The sequence below is a fragment of the Pristis pectinata genome, chromosome 9 (genome assembly GCF_009764475.1).
Source record: "Pristis pectinata isolate sPriPec2 chromosome 9, sPriPec2.1.pri, whole genome shotgun sequence".
NCBI lineage: Eukaryota > Metazoa > Chordata > Chondrichthyes > Rhinopristiformes > Pristidae > Pristis > Pristis pectinata.
Window position 1 is genome coordinate 11,061,102 of NC_067413.1, and position 16,931 is coordinate 11,078,032.

Below are 16,931 nucleotides of genomic sequence, written 5' to 3' on the forward strand. Positions count from 1 at the left end.
GAAACATCTCTCCACATCTACTCTATCCAGGCCTGGTGAACTGAGTGTGCCATCTCACCCATCTCACCACCACAACTGCCCAAACATGGGAGAATCTACAGATATCACCTTGGTTTCACCAACTACCCCAGAGCCCAAATGGGGCAGAAGTAAGTCATCCTCAATTTCTTGGAACTGACCAAGAAAGAGAAGATATCAGAATGGTATTTTAGAATGACTGTCAATCATTATAAAGCACTTGATACAGAATTGGTAAGTGGCTGGATCTGGTTTCTCCAGGGCAGATACATAAGGATCAAAAGGAACAATCTATCAATCTATCTTAGTATTCATACGTCCCAACCATAGATTATATCCCCATTTTGGGGATAGGTTGAGTGAGCTCGGGCTTTTCTCTTTGGAGAGAAGGAGGATGAGAGGTGATTTGATAGAGGTGTACAAGATGATAAAAGGCATAGATCGAGTGGACAGTCAGAGACTTTCTCCCAGGGCGACAATGGCTAACACAAGGGGGCATCATTCTAAGGTGATCGGAGGAAGATATAAGGGGGATGTCAGGGGTAAGTTTTTTACACAGAGAGTGGTGGGTGCGTGGAACGCACTGCCTGCAGACACTGTGGGGGCAGATACATTAGGGACATTTAAGAGACTCTTAGACACATGAATGATAGAAAAATAGGGGGCTATGTGGGAGGGAAAGGTTAGATAGATCTTAGAGCAGGATAAAACGTTGGCACAACTTTGTGGGCCGAAGGGCCTGTACTGTGCTGTAGTGTTCTATGTCCTATGTTCAATGTTGGGAATATTAAGGCCATAGTCCACCATTGGATTCTGGAAGTAGCAGGCTCCCAAATATACTTGAGGATACATTTGTTTGTGAGAATTTTCAATCCCCACTCACTAATGTCAACTAATGGATATTAAATTCACCGGTCAAACCCCATTGAGGAAATGCAATCACTATTCTACAGAGAATACTTAAAAAGTAATTAAAGGATTTTTAGTGTACTTTGTTATTACAAAGAAGGAACATTAGAAGTTCCCACCAAGGATATTCCTCAGTCACTGACTGAAATTCTTTTCCATTCGTAACACCTTGAATTCATTATGTTAGCATTTGGTGTTAAATTAAATCCTTGATATTGCAGAGGGATTCTCAGATTCGTTACCAAGAGATATAAATACCCAACTGTATTGGGCTTCTGGCTGCTTGCCAAATATATACCACTGCCTTTGTAAGTAATTCTGCAACTGACAGAAAGTGCTTAATGTCTTACCCCCAAAGATAACATTAAATCTATTGCCAACTTCATCAATTTAACATTGCAGTTTGCATTTTCGATGCTGTTGATTTTGGATACTGCTAAAATGTTGATTTTTTTTTGTATAATAGCTAGAAAAAGGGAAAGTGTTTGTTTAATAGCTCACAAATGATGTTTGATTAACGATGACACCAATTGATTAGAGAAACCACAGAGAATGCTTTAGAAATGCATAAAGTCGTAGCATTTGGATTGGCAAGTCAGTGCCGACATTTTCCTGCACAAGTAGGTGTCACAGTGGAGTAATGGGCCATGCTGCTGCCTCACAGCTCCAGCAACCTGGGTTCGATCCTGACCTCGGATGCTGACTGTGTGGACTTTGTACGTTCTCCCTGTGACCATGTGGGTTTCCTCCAGGTACTCTGGTTTCCTCCCACATCCTAAAGACATATGTAAGTGGGTAAATTGGCTGTTGTAAAGTTGCCCCTTGTGTATCGATGATTGTTAGAATCTGGGGAGAGATGATGGGAATGTCAGGAGAATAGGTTATAGAGAAGATCAGGAGGGCAATAGGACTGTTCTGTGAGGTGGCATGGACTCAATGGGCTGAATGGCCTCCTTAGCTTACGAACGGCCAACTTATGTTGAGTGTATGAGCGTTTGGGAGACTGGCGGGATGGAATTGCCAGCCACTGCGGGGCTGCAGGCATTTCCTGCCATGTGGGAACTCAGTTCGCGGCCGCATTTCCCACTTGCAGACCGTCCGGGTTAGGAACAGTTCATGGGAACGGAACCCTGCCGTAACCTGTATGTCGTAAGGAAAACATGGAAATGTATCCACTTTCATAGTTTCTACCATATTACTTAGTCGTAAATTTTAAATTCTTCAAAGACTATAAAAACAAGACTTCTTGTCTCCTTCACTTCATTTATATCCTAATCATTAATGAATTATCAGTCCTTTATCATAAGAACTGCAAAGAGCCGCAGAGAGTAGTGGACTCAGCCCAATACATCACGGGCACATCCCTTCCCACCATCAGTTGGATCTACATTCTCTGCAGCTGTTACACTTTATTCTGCATTCTGTTATTGTTTTACCTCGTACTACCTCAATGCACTGTTGTAATGAAATGATCTGTATGAACGGTATGTAAGACAAGTTTTTCACTGTACCCCCTCAGTACATGTGACAGTAATAAACCAATTCCAATTCCAATTCCTACATGAGATGCTGCCTCAAGAAGGCAACATCGATCATCAAAGATCCCCACCATCCAGGCCATGCCATCTTCTCGCAGCTACCATTGGGCAGGAGGTACAGAAGCCTGAAGTCCCACACCACCAGGTTCAAGAACAGTTACTTCCCTCCAAGCATTCAGTTCTTGAACCAACCGGCACAACCCTAATCACTACCTCAGTACAGCAATACTATGACCACTTTGAACTACAATGGATTTACTTTTTGTTCTAAGTATGTTCTTTCTTGTATAATTTTGAATAATTGATGCTTAATTTGTGTTTTGCTTGTGAATGTCCTTTCTCTGATTCTACGTGCCTGTGATGCTGCTGCAAGTAAGTGTTGCGTATTTGGAATGAGCTGCCGGAAATAGTGGTTGAGGTGGGCACATCAGCAACGTTTAAAAGCCATCTAGATAAGAACATAGATAGGAGGGGTTTAGAGGGCTATGGGCCAAAAGCGGGCAGATGGGACTAGCTCACTGGGCAACACAGTCAGCATGGACGAGTTGGGCCGAAAGGCCTGTTTCCATGCTGTGTGCACATGACAATAAACTTGACTGCCACAGTTTAAGATGGTGGCTCATTGCCACCTACTCAATGACAATCAGGGTATGCTAGTCATATCAGCACAGTTAACAGAAAATAATGGTTATAGAAGAAATCAATTCCTTGGTCCTATTTAATTTAACCGAAGTGCCACCTATTTCTCTATCCTGCTAGACTATGTCACTTTTATTGTTTCATAATTCTTGTCATCATTTCCCACACCCCTGTGGTGGAAGCAGAGACGATATTGGCATTTAAGAGGCATTTAGGTAGGCACATGAACATGAAGGGAATGGAGGGATGTGGACCATGTGCAGGCAAAGAGTCTGAGTTTAATTTGGCATTATGTTCGGTACTGACATCGTGGGCTGAAGGGCCTGTTCCTGTGCTGTACTGTTCTATGTTCCATTAGGAGAGATGACCAAAATCTTGGGTCAAAGTGCAGTTTTTAAGGAAGTTCTTAAATAAGGAGAAAGGTATGGAGAGATTGGTTGGGGAAAAGAATTCCAGAGACTGGGACCTGGAGATCCGTAAGTTTGGAGGGGATCACAAAGATGAAGGAGAGCACAGAATTCAAAAGGAAATAATGTTAAGGTTTGGGGAAGATCTCTGAATTAGAAGTGGATGACACTTGAAACACACTACAGGCTAGAAAGCAGAAAACTGCGAGTACAGCAGGAAGGATCATTGGGGTACCTCTTCCTTCCCAGATGACCCTTCTCATCCCTCCCAAGGCCTGTTTGTCCCACTGCCGTCTGGCGAGCGGTACCGGAGCATCTGGGCCAGAACTACTAGACTGTACAACAGTTTTTTCCCCCGAGGCTGTCAGCCTCCTGAATACCCTGGAGATAGTTTCAGACAAATGCAGAGTCAAAAGCCCCGGTTTGCACAACGGCATATAAGAACCTTGGCTGCTGCTGAACATGTTTATACAATTAGTGCAACACACTGAATTCTGGATTTTCTTCGTCCAACTCGGTTTTGCACTAAATTTGTATTCTGTATATACCATTTTTTGCACTATTTGTACTTGCACAATTTTTTTGTGTCTGCATTTATTGTATGTCCTCTGTTTTATGTATGTCCTCTGTTGTGTGAGTCTGGGGGAAACGACATTTCGTTCCTCCATGTGTTTTTATAGCATATGGATGAATGACAATAAAGTAACTTGAACTTGAACTTGAACTTGAAAGGGGAAGTTGGAGCAACAAGTACTCTGCTGGATGAACTCAGGGTTTCGATCCAAAGCATTGATAATTCCTTTCCTTTCACAGATGCTGCTCGACCCGCTGAGTTCCTCCAGCAGATTGTGTGTTGCGCCAGGTTCCAGCATCTGCAGTCTCTGGTGTCTCCGCTTAGATAGAGGAAATTAATGTTTGGGATTTATGCCAGTCAGCAGAAGTGGGAAGGTAAAAGCATCTTACTGAGACAAATCCACCACGGAGATCTGCACAGACGTGCCCATAACTGGACAGTTCCTGAGAAATGGCCGAGGGTAGTCCTCCCATCCAGTGCTGGTCACAGGTCCCTGCACTGTGCTGGTGGACTCCTACAGAGCTGTGTGAACCTCTGAAAATTTCCCAGTTCTCAGGCTGGGAAATCTGTCCAATGAACCTGTGTCGTTAGCCTGACATTGGTACAGTGGGTGCTTTGAAACCAGCTGCTCAGAAAGGGGTTTTATTTGATTTAAATAATTTAATATTTGTGTTTATTTGCATATGTGCATGTTTAGTTTTTTAACCTGTTTTTAAAATCATTTCAATTTTTCTAACATTATATTTACTCGTAGAGTCAAAGAGTCATACAGCACGGAAACAGGCCCTTTGTCCCAACTGGTCCATGCTAACCAAGTTCCCTTCTACCCTAGTCCCATTTGCCCACATTTGGTCCATATCCCTCTAAACCTTTCCTATCCACGTACCTGTCCAAGTACCTTTTAAATGTTGTTATTGTATCTGCCTCAACCACTTCCTCTGGCAGCTCATTCCATATACGGACCACCCTGTATGTGAAAAAATTGTCCCTCAGGTTCTTATTAAATCTTTCCTCCCTCACCTTAAACCTATGTCCTCTAGTTCTTGACTCCCCAACCCTGGGAAAAAGACTGTGCATATTCACCCTATCTATACCACTCATGATTTTATACACCTCTATAAGATCACCCCTCATTCTCCTACACTCCAATGAATCAAGTCCCAACCTGCTCAACATCTCTCTATAACTCAGTCCCTGGAGTCCCAGAAACATCCTCGTAAATCTCCTCTGCACTCTCCAGCTTAATTGTTGTTAACAATAATTATTCTTTTAACATTTCCAGGGCCCCATAGCTGTCAGCCCAGTTCTATCAGGCAGCCCACCCCTTGCACTGGAACTACCCTGGACCACACTGACAAGATGGTAGCCAGTCTTCCTGGAGGATAATGTGCCAGGACCACATGGGAATAGAAGGGCTTAGGGAGCAAGGAGATAGTGATCTCAGGGGCAGTCAAATAAAATGAAGGGAAGTAACGAGGCAAAATAAGAAAGACTCAACTCATATCTCAAGAGCAACAGTGGAATAAAAGAACTAATGTCAGTGAGAAAAGCTTTAAGCAGAATTTTTACCGTGTTCTCTGACTAGTTGTTCACTGAGACGAGGGTCACACATTTTAAGAGCCTGGAGAAAGATGCCACAGGCTTTCTGCCCCTTCCGGATGACAGCAGAAAGTAGCTCGGATGCCTTGCAGAGCATTTCAGTCTTAGAAATAACGACATTAAGTTCGTATTGGTTGAGAATCCGGGCGCTGTACAGGGAGTACGCAATCTGTTCCACCACTGCAGGGGACATTGACATACTGATCATGTAGTAATGTTTGCGCAGATCTATTAATCACAAACACATGTAGTTTATTAGCTTAAAATAATAATTACACGGGAAAACCAAATGTTAATTAAAGCAGCAACATCTTCTTGCCTTAACAAAGCACCTTTTATATAAAATGTCACAAAACACATCACAGGAAATACTAAACAAAATTTGACACTGAACCAAATAATGAGATATTACGGCAATTGATCAAAGCAGTGTTAGAGGAATTAAGAGGACGGGTCAAGGGGAATTTTAAGGCATGAATCTCAGATCTCAGAACCTCGGCAGCTGAAGGGAGCAACACACAAAATGCTGAAGGAACTCAGTGGGTCTGGTAGCCTCTGTGGAGGGAATCGGACAGTCGATGTTTCGGGTTGAGACCTGAAGGGATGTCTGTCTTTGGTGGAGCAATAGAAATTGGGGATGACTAGAAAACCACAATGAAAGGAATCACAGAGTTAAATGGAGGCCATTTGGTCCACCTCTTCCATGACAGCCAAAACTGGACTTTAACTTATCCTCAAGCTGACCACTATTTGTAATTTTAGGGGCTTTTTCTTTCAACCAAATTCCATTCCTAATTTCTTTAATTAATCAGTACTCCGAGATTACTTTGTGAAATTGTAAGCAACTTCACCCATGCATCGATGCAGAAATTGGGAACGTACAGTTGGAGTTAACCTTCACTGCTGAAAACTTTGCTGATTCAGTGATTTGACAGAAAACCATTCTTACGCACTATACAAACCACTTAAAATTAAACCCACATAAAAGGGGTTAAGTGAAATTTTGGCAATCTGTTAGGATATAATTATTGACGAACCATCTTCTGATCCTGAAAGTACTTTGTATGTACATGTGTTGCTCCCTCAGATGAATGTGGAAATTCCTTTGTTTAGAAAAAACCTTTCTTTTACAGTTTAATTTTCTGCACTAACTTAATCCCATGTGTATGTCCCAATAAGAGTCATGGTCATGCAGCACGGAAGGTCCATTGTGTCCATGCCAACCTTCGTTTACCCATCTATCCTAATCCCATTTACCAGCACTTGTCCTATAGTCTCTGCCTTCGCAATTCAAGTTCTTATCAATATTCCTCTGAAACATTGAGAGGATCCTTGCCTCCACCACCCACCACCCAATTGTTCGATCATTACAGCACAAAAGGAACTATTCAGCCAGGGAGTCTGTGCCAGCACCAAATAGAATAGTTCCACAGGTCCCTTCACCACTGACTGCAAAATCCAGGTCAGTGTTTTAATGAACATTTCTTAAGCAGTTCATCTTCTGTTCAGCTTTCTGTTGACATATTCTACACTTCACAAAGTCATAGAGTTAGAGTCATGAGCATGGAAACAGGCCCTTTGGCCCAACTCGTTCATGCCGACCAAAATATCTATCCCATTTGCCTGCGTTTGGCCCATATCCCTCTGAACCTCTTCTATCCATGTACCTGTCTTTTAAACATTGTAACTGTACCCACTTCTACTACTTCCTCTGGCAGCTCATTCCACATAACTATCACCCTCTGTGTGAAGAAGCTTCCCCTCAGTTCCCTTTTAAATCTTACCCCTCTTACCTTAACTCGATGCCCTTTAGTTTTAGACCCCCCTACACTGGGAAAAAGATTGTCACCAGCCACCCTATCCATGCCTCTCATGGTTTTAAATACCCCCATGAAGTCACCCCTCTGCCTCCTATGCTCCAGGAAAGATTTTCTTTCAGCAAGACCCCACATTACTTTTCATAAATTATCTTTTCGTCAGCTGGTCTGACAGCATTAATATGTGTAAACACTTTAGGCCAGAAGCAAGGACATCAAAATAACTGTCAGATCCCTTTCTCCCCAGCTGGCAAGTAACATACAGAATGAGAATTCTTACCAGACTGTATTGTCCTGCCTGATACCACTTCATTGCTGGACAGCTGGGGCTTTAGATGTCCAACATTGCAAGCCCTTGATCTACCACTCAGGCTCATTTTACTGAGGTTCTGTTATTGAGCAAACTTTCTGTTGCTTCCTTCTTTAAATCCCAGGCAGTGTGGAAGGTTCAGCCCCTGTCCAGCACACTTTGCTGCTTCTTCCTCCTATATTATGTCACGGGGGAATCTCCAACTTCTGCAGTGCACTAAAACAGCACCGTATGCAAAGGAAGAGGAATTTCCTTCTTCTCTGCTCAGCCTTGGCTAGTTGCTTTGGTACACGTCAGTAAAAGATTTCATTTTTAAGAGCTGTCAGTCTCATTCACTTGGAGTGATGTTCATTTGGCTTTGTCTTAAAAGAAACATGACTTACATTTGGTATTGGTATTGGTATTGATTTATTATTGTCACTTGTACCGAGGTACAGTGAAAAACTTGTCTTGCATACCAATCATACAGGTCAATTCATTATACAGTGCAGTTACATTGAGTTAGTACAGAGTGCATTGAGGTAGTACAGGTAAAAACAATAACAGTACAGAGTAAAGTGTCACAGCTACAGAAAAAGTGCAGTGCAATAAGGTCACAACAAGGTAGATCATGAGATCTGAGTCCATCTCATTGTATAAGGGAACCGTTCAATAGTCTTACCACAGTGAGATAGAAGCTGTCCTTAAGCCTGGTGGTATGTGCCCTCAGGCTCCTGTATCTTCTACCTGACGGAAGAGGAGAGAAGAGAGAATGACCTGGGTGGGTGGGGCCTTTGATTATGCTGGCTGCTTCACCAAGGCAGCAAGACGTAAAGACAGAGTCCAAGGAGGGGAGACTGGTTTCTGTGACACGCTGGGCTGTGTCCACAACTTTCTGCAGTTTCTTGCGATCCTGGGCAGAGCAGTTGCCGTACCAAGCCTTGATGCATCCAGATAGGATGCTTTCTATGGTGCATCGATAAAAGTTGGTGAGTGTCAAAGGGGACATACCAAATTTCTTTAGCCTCCTGAGGAAGTAGAGGCGCTGGTGAGCTTTCTTGGCCTTGGCATCTACGTAATTTGACCAGGACAGGCTATTGGTGATGTTCACTCCCAGGAACTTGAAGCGCTCAACCCTCTCGACCTCAGCACCATTGATGTAGACAGGTGCATGTACACCACCTCCATTCCTGAAGTCAACAACCAGCTCTTTTGTTGACATTGAGGGAAAGGTTGTTGCCATGACACCATCTCACTAAGCTCTCTATCTCCTTCCTGTACCCTGAATCATCATCGTTTGAGATACGGTCTGCAATGTTTGTTTGCATTTGTTGCCCTGATAAAGCAATTTGGCAGTGATTTTTTTTAGCATTTTGATCTTAAATCTCACTCAGAAGATTTTAAGGAACAGTCAGAGTGAAATGCAAAGCCTTTTGGTGAGGAAGAACATACACTTACACTGCGGCATGAATTCCCAGCCCCGGAAAATTGCATTCAGTCCATCATTCCCAGGTGTTTATACCCATGAAATTATTTTAAAGGTGTTAGGGGTGCAGTGCCTGTACCACTGTAGCAAATATCAACAGGGCCCTTTCCTTGCAAAATGTATTTGGTAAGCTATCACAAGAGCAAAACTGGACATAAAAGGAGCTACAATACAATAGATAGAACATCGGCTTAAGTAACAGAAGACAGAGAGTAGTGATGAACTGTTGTTTTATCGAACTGGAGGGATATTTACAGTGAAGTTCCTGAGTGGTCACCACTAAGATCATTGTCTTTCTTAATAGAAGTTAAGGATTTGGACTTGCAACACTTCCAAGTTTACAGACAAGAAGAACTTGACGCCCTCGTGAATCGTAGTGAGGAAAGTAAAAGACTCCAAGGAGACATCTGCAGGCTAATGAAATGGATGGAGAGATGGCAGATGAAATTTAATGTTGAAAAACCTTACATTTTGGTAGGAAGAATTAGAAGAGGCAATATAAACCAGAAGGCAAAAATCTGAAAGGGATAGAAGGACAGATATGTCCTGGGGGGAGGGGTGGGTGGTCTGTGTACATAGTTCATTGAAAGTTGGTCAGGTTGAGAGAGTGATTAATAAAGTCTGTTAGATTCTGAGCTCTATAAATAGAAGCACAAAGTACAAGAGCAACGGAGTCATGATGAACCTTTATAAAACATTATTTCAACTGTAACTAGATCTTAGAAACAAAAAAGGGCCAATCACTTTGCCGGGGAGTGTCCAACAAACCTCCAAGTGGTCAGCAGGAGACAGAGGAGCAGATTTGTGGACAAATCACAGAGAAAAATAAAAATAATAGGTCAATATGGGACTCTTAAAAAAGTAATTAGGAGGGCAAAGAGGGGGCACAAAATAGCATTGGCAGGTAAGGTTAAAGAACCATTCGGCACAACCCTAATCATTACCTCAGTATAGCAACACTATGATCACCTTGACTGCTCTGCGCTACAATGGACTTTGTTTTTTTGTTGTTGTAATTGTGTGCTTTCTTGTAAAAATTGTGTATAATTTAAGATTTTCTTGTGAATGTTGCTTATGATGCTCTGTGCCTGTGATGCTGCTGCAAGTAAGTTTTTCATTGCACCTGTGCACACATGTACTTGTGCACATGACAATAAACTTGACTTTGACTTATAAGAGGGTAACTGGAGAGATAGTTGGGACCAATTGGGACCTATGTGGGAATCTGCACATGGAGCTAGAAGACAAAGACTTGAGGCATTGAATGAATACTTTTCATCTCTATTCATTAACGAGGACATCGTAGTTGGAGAATTCAGGGAGAACGACAATGGAAATCTAAAGTAAACTACCATAGAAAAGGAAGAGACATTAAGCTTTAAGATCTCTTTATTAGTCACATGTACATCGAAACACACAGTGAAATGCATCTTTTGCGTAGAGTGTTCTGGGGGCAGCCCGCATGCCCGCAACTTCCTAACCCGTACGTCTTTGGAATGTGGGAGGAAACTGGAGCACCTGGAGGAAACCCAGGATTAGATCTCCAGGGCCTGATGAAATGTATCCCAGGCCACAATGGGAGGCAAGGGAGAGAAGGTTATTGGGACTCTGACAGAAAAGTTCACATCTTCTCTGGCACAGAACTGGAAGACAGCAAATGTGGTAATCCTTTTCAAGAAGTGCAGCTGGAATAAGTCAGGTAATTATCAGCTGATGAGTTTAACATCAGTGGTAGGGAAATTAATGGAAAAAGATACCGAATGCAGGATTAATCTGCACTTAGAGAGCCAGTGATTGATCGGGGATAGACAGCACTGCTTCTTTAAAGGGAGATTATATCTGACTATTTGATTAGAATTTTCAAATAATTAACTGGGTGTGTTGATGAGGGCATCGTGCTTGATAGAACATAGAACAGTATAGCACAGAACAGGCTCTTCAGCCTACAATGTTCTGCCGACCTATATCAACCTGCTCCACAATCAATCTAACCCTTCCCTCTTACAAAGCCCATAACCCTCCATTTTTCTTACATCCAAGAGTCTTTTAAATGTCCCTTATCGTATCCGCCTCTACCACCACCACCCCCGGCAGCGCGTTCCAAGCACCCACCACTCTGTGTGAGAAACCTACCTCTGACATCTCCCCTAAATGTTCCTCCACTCACCTTAAATGGATGTCCTCTGGTATTGGCCATTGCTGCCTTGGGAAAAAGGGGTGTAGGACTTCAGTAAGCCCTTTGGAATGTCTCACATGGAAGACTCATCCAAAAGATTTATTTTTCCCCACTGGAAGCCTGTGATACTGAACGGATGGTGGGATCCTTGCTGTTTGATATTTAAATGACCAATCTTGATTAGAAGGCAAGTTTAATAAGTCTGCAGATAACAGGAAGGTTAACGGTATTGTTGATAACGAAGAGGGTAGTCGTCAGCTACATAATAATGTTGATTATTTGGTAAGATGAGCAGATGGAATTTAGTCCTGAAAAATGCACGGTGAGGGGAGTGTTGGGAGGATTAGTAAGGCTAGGACATACACAATAACGGACCTTTGGTGGTACTGAGGACCTTGGTTGTAAATGTCCAAAGACACCCTGAAAGTAGCACATGTGGATAAGGTGATTAAAAAGCATATGGAACACTTGCCTTAATTAGCAGGGGCATAGATCAGAAAAGCAGAGGGGTTATGAAATAATATATAAAACTGTAGTTGGGCCACAGCTGGAACACTGTGCATAGTTTTAGTCACCACATTATAGGAAAGATGTGGTTACATTGGAGAGGGTGCAGAGGAGATGTTGTCCTGGTTGGAGCATTTCAGCTTTGAGCAGAGACTGGATAGGTTGGGCTTGTTTTCTTTGGAGAGGAGAAGACTGAGGAAAGAGCTGATAGAGGTATACACAATTATGAGGGGCACAGATAGTGGGGTGGAGACACAGGAGCCTGCTGATGTTGGAATCTGGAGTAAAAACAAACTGCTTGGTCAGCAAGTCAGGCGGGATCTGTGGACACAGGGGAACAGTCTTCGTTTCAGGTCGAGACCCTGCATCAGGACTAGACAGTGAGAAACTTTTCCTCATAGCAGTGGTGTCGGTAGCCAGAAGGTACAGGTTTCAGGTAAGGGGGATGAAGTTCAGAGGGGACTTGAGGGAGACTTTTTTCATGCAGAGGGTGGTTGGAATCTGGAAAACATTCCTGAGGGGATGGTGAAGTAATGTACTCTCACAACATTTAAGTATCTGGATGAAACCTATGGCAGTAGTAATGTTCAGGAGCTGGGTTAAGTATCTAAAAGGAAAGATCTGCAGGGCTGTGAGGGCCAGGGTGGGGAAATGACGCAGTGTTGCGGTTCACAGCTTCATTGACCCTGGTTCAATCCTGACCTCTGGTGCTGTCTGTGGAATTTCCACATTATCAGTGTGACCACATGGTATTCCTGTAGCTGCTCCAATTCCTACTACATCCCATGTGCTGGTTGGAAGGTTAATAGGCCACTGTAATTTGCCCCTAGTGTGTAATGTGTGGTAGAAGAATCTAGGGGAGTTGATGGGAGTGTTACAAAGAAATAAGTGGGAGAATAGGATTGGAGACACATGAGACCGCAGATGCTGGAATCTGGAGCAACACACAAACTGCTGGAGGAACTCAGCAGATCGAGCAGTATCTGTGGGGGGGAAAGGAATTATCAACATTTTGGGTCCAAACCCTGCGTCAGGACTGAGAGTGGAGAGGGGAGATGGCCAGTATAATGAGGGGAGGGGGAGCAGTGGGACAGGAGTCCGAGGTGATTGGTGGACTGAGGAGGGGTGTAAGATGACAGGCAGGTTGCACCAGGTAGGGGAGGGGAGGGGTGTAGGAGTGGAGTTGGGAGACACTGGCAGGTGGATGTTAGATGGAGGCAGACAGAGAGAGAGAAAAGGGAGGCAGATGGAGAGAGGTGGGGAGGGGAGGGTGAAGGTTGGACAGCTGCTGGAGGGAGATAAGCAGGAACACAAAGGGCTCCCAGTGCTAGACTCTGATAAGTAAAGAAGGTGAGAATGGGAACCATTAGGGGGGAGGTGAAGGGCAGTTGGAACCTGAGAATAGGATCGATGGGATTGCTCCACAAACCGGCATAGGCTTGATGGGCCAAATAACCTCCTTCTCTGTCACAAGAATAAAAAGGACAGAAGGACAGGCAGGATGCACTGACACAAAGCTGCTAGGCACTCAGTGGGCCAAATGGCCTCCTTCCATGCTGTAAGTACTCTGTGATTCTATCTGTGATATAGTGGATCACAGCATTTATAATGTGTTGTTTTGCAATTCTCCCTTTTGAAAAGATTGGAAAATTGTGTTCAGAATCAATATATATATCAGAATCAGAATTTATATTTGAATTCATTATAGAAATATCTAAAAAATTAATACTTTCTGGAAATTTTGGTCAGATTCATTTTGTGAATTAGATAAATGTTTTGTCCTTTGAAAGCCTAAGGCATAAGTATTGGGTTGATAAAATACCAGCTCACTTTCGATTAATCAAATGTCAATTAAATGCATAAGTGAACAAAGATCAGACAACATGCTTGGCTTGGCACCAACCTAAAGCTAAAAAACTAGCAACAATCAATAGATCATTATATTATGGAGCTTTTTAATATATAGGCATCATTGGTAAGGTCAGCAATTATTGCCCAAGCCTTGTTATCATTGAAAAGATGGGCTGCAGCTGCAGCTGTACATGTGGTGAAGGTACTGCCACAATGCTGCTGGTTAAACAGGAACACGATGGAATGAAGCTTGTTTTCTGGTATTTCAAAGACCAGGAATAAACCTGAGCCGAAAATATTTCTTCACTAGCGATGTCAGTTTCACTGCAGGTCTCTTTGAAAGTGGAAGTGAAACTCATAACAGATTCCTGGTTTCAGAATTGCAGCTGTAAAACTTCTTTTAAACAATGTGTTACTATGCATTTACTAGACTGCCTCTCTGTCCCGTAATATTAGCAAAAAAACAAACTGCTGGAAGAACTAAGTGGATCAGGCAGCATCTGCGGAAGCAAAGGGATGGTCGATATTTCGGGTCGGGACCCTACATCGGGGCTGAGACTGTAGAGAGAAGGTAGCCAGTGTCCATGTCCATAGATCCCTCAAGGTTGCCGCGCAGGTCAATAGGGTTGTTAAGAAGGCGTATGGTGCGTTGGCCTTCATTAGTTGGGGTATTGAGTTCAAGCGCCACGAGGTAATGTTGCAGCTCTGTAGAACTCTGGTTAGACCACACTTAGAGTATTGAGTTCAGTTCTAGTTGCGTCATTACAGGAAGGATGTGGAAGCTTTAGAGAGAGTGCAGAGGAATTTTACCAGGATGCTGCCTGGATTGGACAGCATGTCTTATGAGGATAGGTTGAGTGAGCTAGGGCTTTTCTCTTTGGAGAGAAGGAGGATGAGAGGTGACTTAATAGAGGTGTACAAGATGATAAGAGGCATAGATCGAGTGGACAGGCAGAGACTTTCTCCCAAGGTGAAAATAGCTAACATGAAGGGGCATAATTTTAAGGTGATCGGTGGAAGGTATAAGGGGGATGTCAGGGGTAAGTTTTTTTACACAGAGAGTGGTGGGTGAGTGGAGCACACTGCCGGCAGAGGTTGTGGGGACAGATACATTAGGGACATTTAAGAGACTCTTAGATAGACGCATGAATGATAGAGAAATGGGAGGGAAGGGTTAGATAGATCTTAGAGCAGGATAAAATGTCTGCACAACATCATGGGCCGCAGGGCCTGTATGTGCTGTAATGTTCTATGTTCAGTGTAAAGAGATGAGAGGGAGGGATGAGACAGGGGCAGGTAGGTGATAGGTGGAAACAAATAACGGAGGGATGCTGAGTAGATGGAGCCAGGTGGGGGAGAAGGAAGGTGGAGACAGAGGCTGGAAGGTGATAAATGGAACCAGATATGTTCCTCCAGCAGTTTGGTTTTGCACCAGGTTCCAGCATCTGCAGTCTCTTGTATCTCCCACAGTAATAGGATGGATGCAGGGAGGATGTTCCCCCTGGCTGAGGAGGAGAAGGGTGGTGAATCTCTGGAATTTTCTACCCCAAGAGGCTTATTATTTGAGTCAATTCAAAACAAAACTCCGGATATTAAGGAAGTCGAGGGATATGGGAATAGTGCAGGAAGATGGGGCTGAGGTAGGAGATCAGACATATTAAATGGTGGAGCAGGCTTGAAGGGCTAGGTGTCCTACCCTCATTCCTAATTCCTAGGATCTCCTTCTAGGTCAGAAACAACAGGTTGCAGTTTCAGCCTTTGCTGAAGATAACATCTCAGGAACCGATTTCTAGTTTTCTTCTTAGACAATCCCTTGGGTTTTGAGAATCACACTTCCACTTGGTCTTGTAGGTTCTGAGGTGGCTATTGAGGCCATTGATAACTCCTAACCATCCTCTGACACAACCTAGCCAGCCACTCAGTTCAATGATAGACAGAGAATGCCACCCTTGCTTGCGACACCCATGAATGAATAAATAATGTTAGGAAATCGGTAACTGCTGGTTCATTTGTTAAATATTTTATTTCTGGCTTGTAACAAAACAAAGTACAACAGCACATCCTTTCAATTGATCAAATTAGAAAATCCAGGAAATACATAGCAAGTCAGGCATTAATCCAGTGAAGGGTCATCCATCTGAAACATCAACTCTGTTGCTTCTTCCACAGTTGCCACCTGACTTGCTGAGTTTTTCCAGCTTTCTCTGTTTTTGTTTCAGGTTTCTAACATCTGCAGTTTTTTTTTATAATTTCATTCAAAATTGAACTTCTGTTTCAAAAGTCTGGTGTTGGGCAGATGAACAATGTGATCTGTCCCGTGCAGCAGACTAAATGTGTCTAGGAGCCCAACACTGTGACATTGACCGAGGAGAGGACACTGACATTAATTGTCCTTTTAGTGGATTTGGAGGATGGTGTCGTATTTTTTCCAGTGTCTTGAGATGCCTGCTGTAGGTGCTCCAGGGTCTCAGGAGCATAGAGGAGAGCAGTGATCACTACTGACCAGTAGACCATGAGTTTTGTGCTGAGTCTTGATGTTCCAACACCCAATCAACCAGAGCAGCAGGTCACCAAGTGGAGGGGTTGACTGGATGGTAGATGTTAGGACAAGTAAGTCAGGCAGGGATAGGTTAATGAACATGATGGGACTGATGGGCTGAAGTGTGTTTATTCCAATACAAGGACAATGATGGGTAAGGCAGATAAACTTAGAGCCTGGATCAGTACATGGAATTATGAGGATGCAGCCATTACAGAGACTTGGTTTTGATGTTTTAGACGAGATAGAGATGGAGGTAAAAGAGGTGGAGGAGTTGCATTACTAAGCTGCACTCAGAGAGGACATACTGGAGGGTTCATCCACTGAGACAATATGTGTAGTGTAGCAGTTAGCGGAACGCTATTACAGCACCAGCGACCCAGGATCAATTCCGGCTGCTGTCTGTAAGGAGTTTGTACGTTTTCCCCATGTCTGTGTGGGTTTCCTCTGGGTGCTCCAGTTTCCTCCCACATTCTAAAGATGTACAGGTTAGGAAGTTGTGGGCATGCTATGTTGGCACTGGAAGTGTGGTGACACTTGCAGGCTGCCCCCAGAACACGCTATGCAAAAAGATACATTTCA

General features: G+C 43.4%; 1 protein-coding gene across 6 annotated transcripts in view; it reads right to left on the bottom strand.

Moving 5' to 3' along the window:
• The window catches only part of si:dkey-29h14.10 (caspase-1), a 49,250-nt gene extending 41,327 nt beyond the window's left edge, over nucleotides 1-7,923 (bottom strand). For 5 of the 6 annotated variants that reach the window (XM_052024015.1, XM_052024016.1, XM_052024013.1 and 2 more), the window contains exons 1-2: nucleotides 7,782-7,923; nucleotides 5,655-5,912 (exon numbers count right to left, since the gene is read on the bottom strand). In XM_052024015.1, the coding sequence (XP_051879975.1) occupies nucleotides 5,655-5,912; nucleotides 7,782-7,878 (355 nt within the window). In that variant the 5' untranslated portion in view covers nucleotides 7,879-7,923. The remainder of the gene's footprint in view (nucleotides 1-5,654; nucleotides 5,913-7,781) is intronic. The other variant, XM_052024014.1, reaches the window with a different exon arrangement.
• Nucleotides 7,924-16,931: the final 9,008 nt, after the last annotated feature.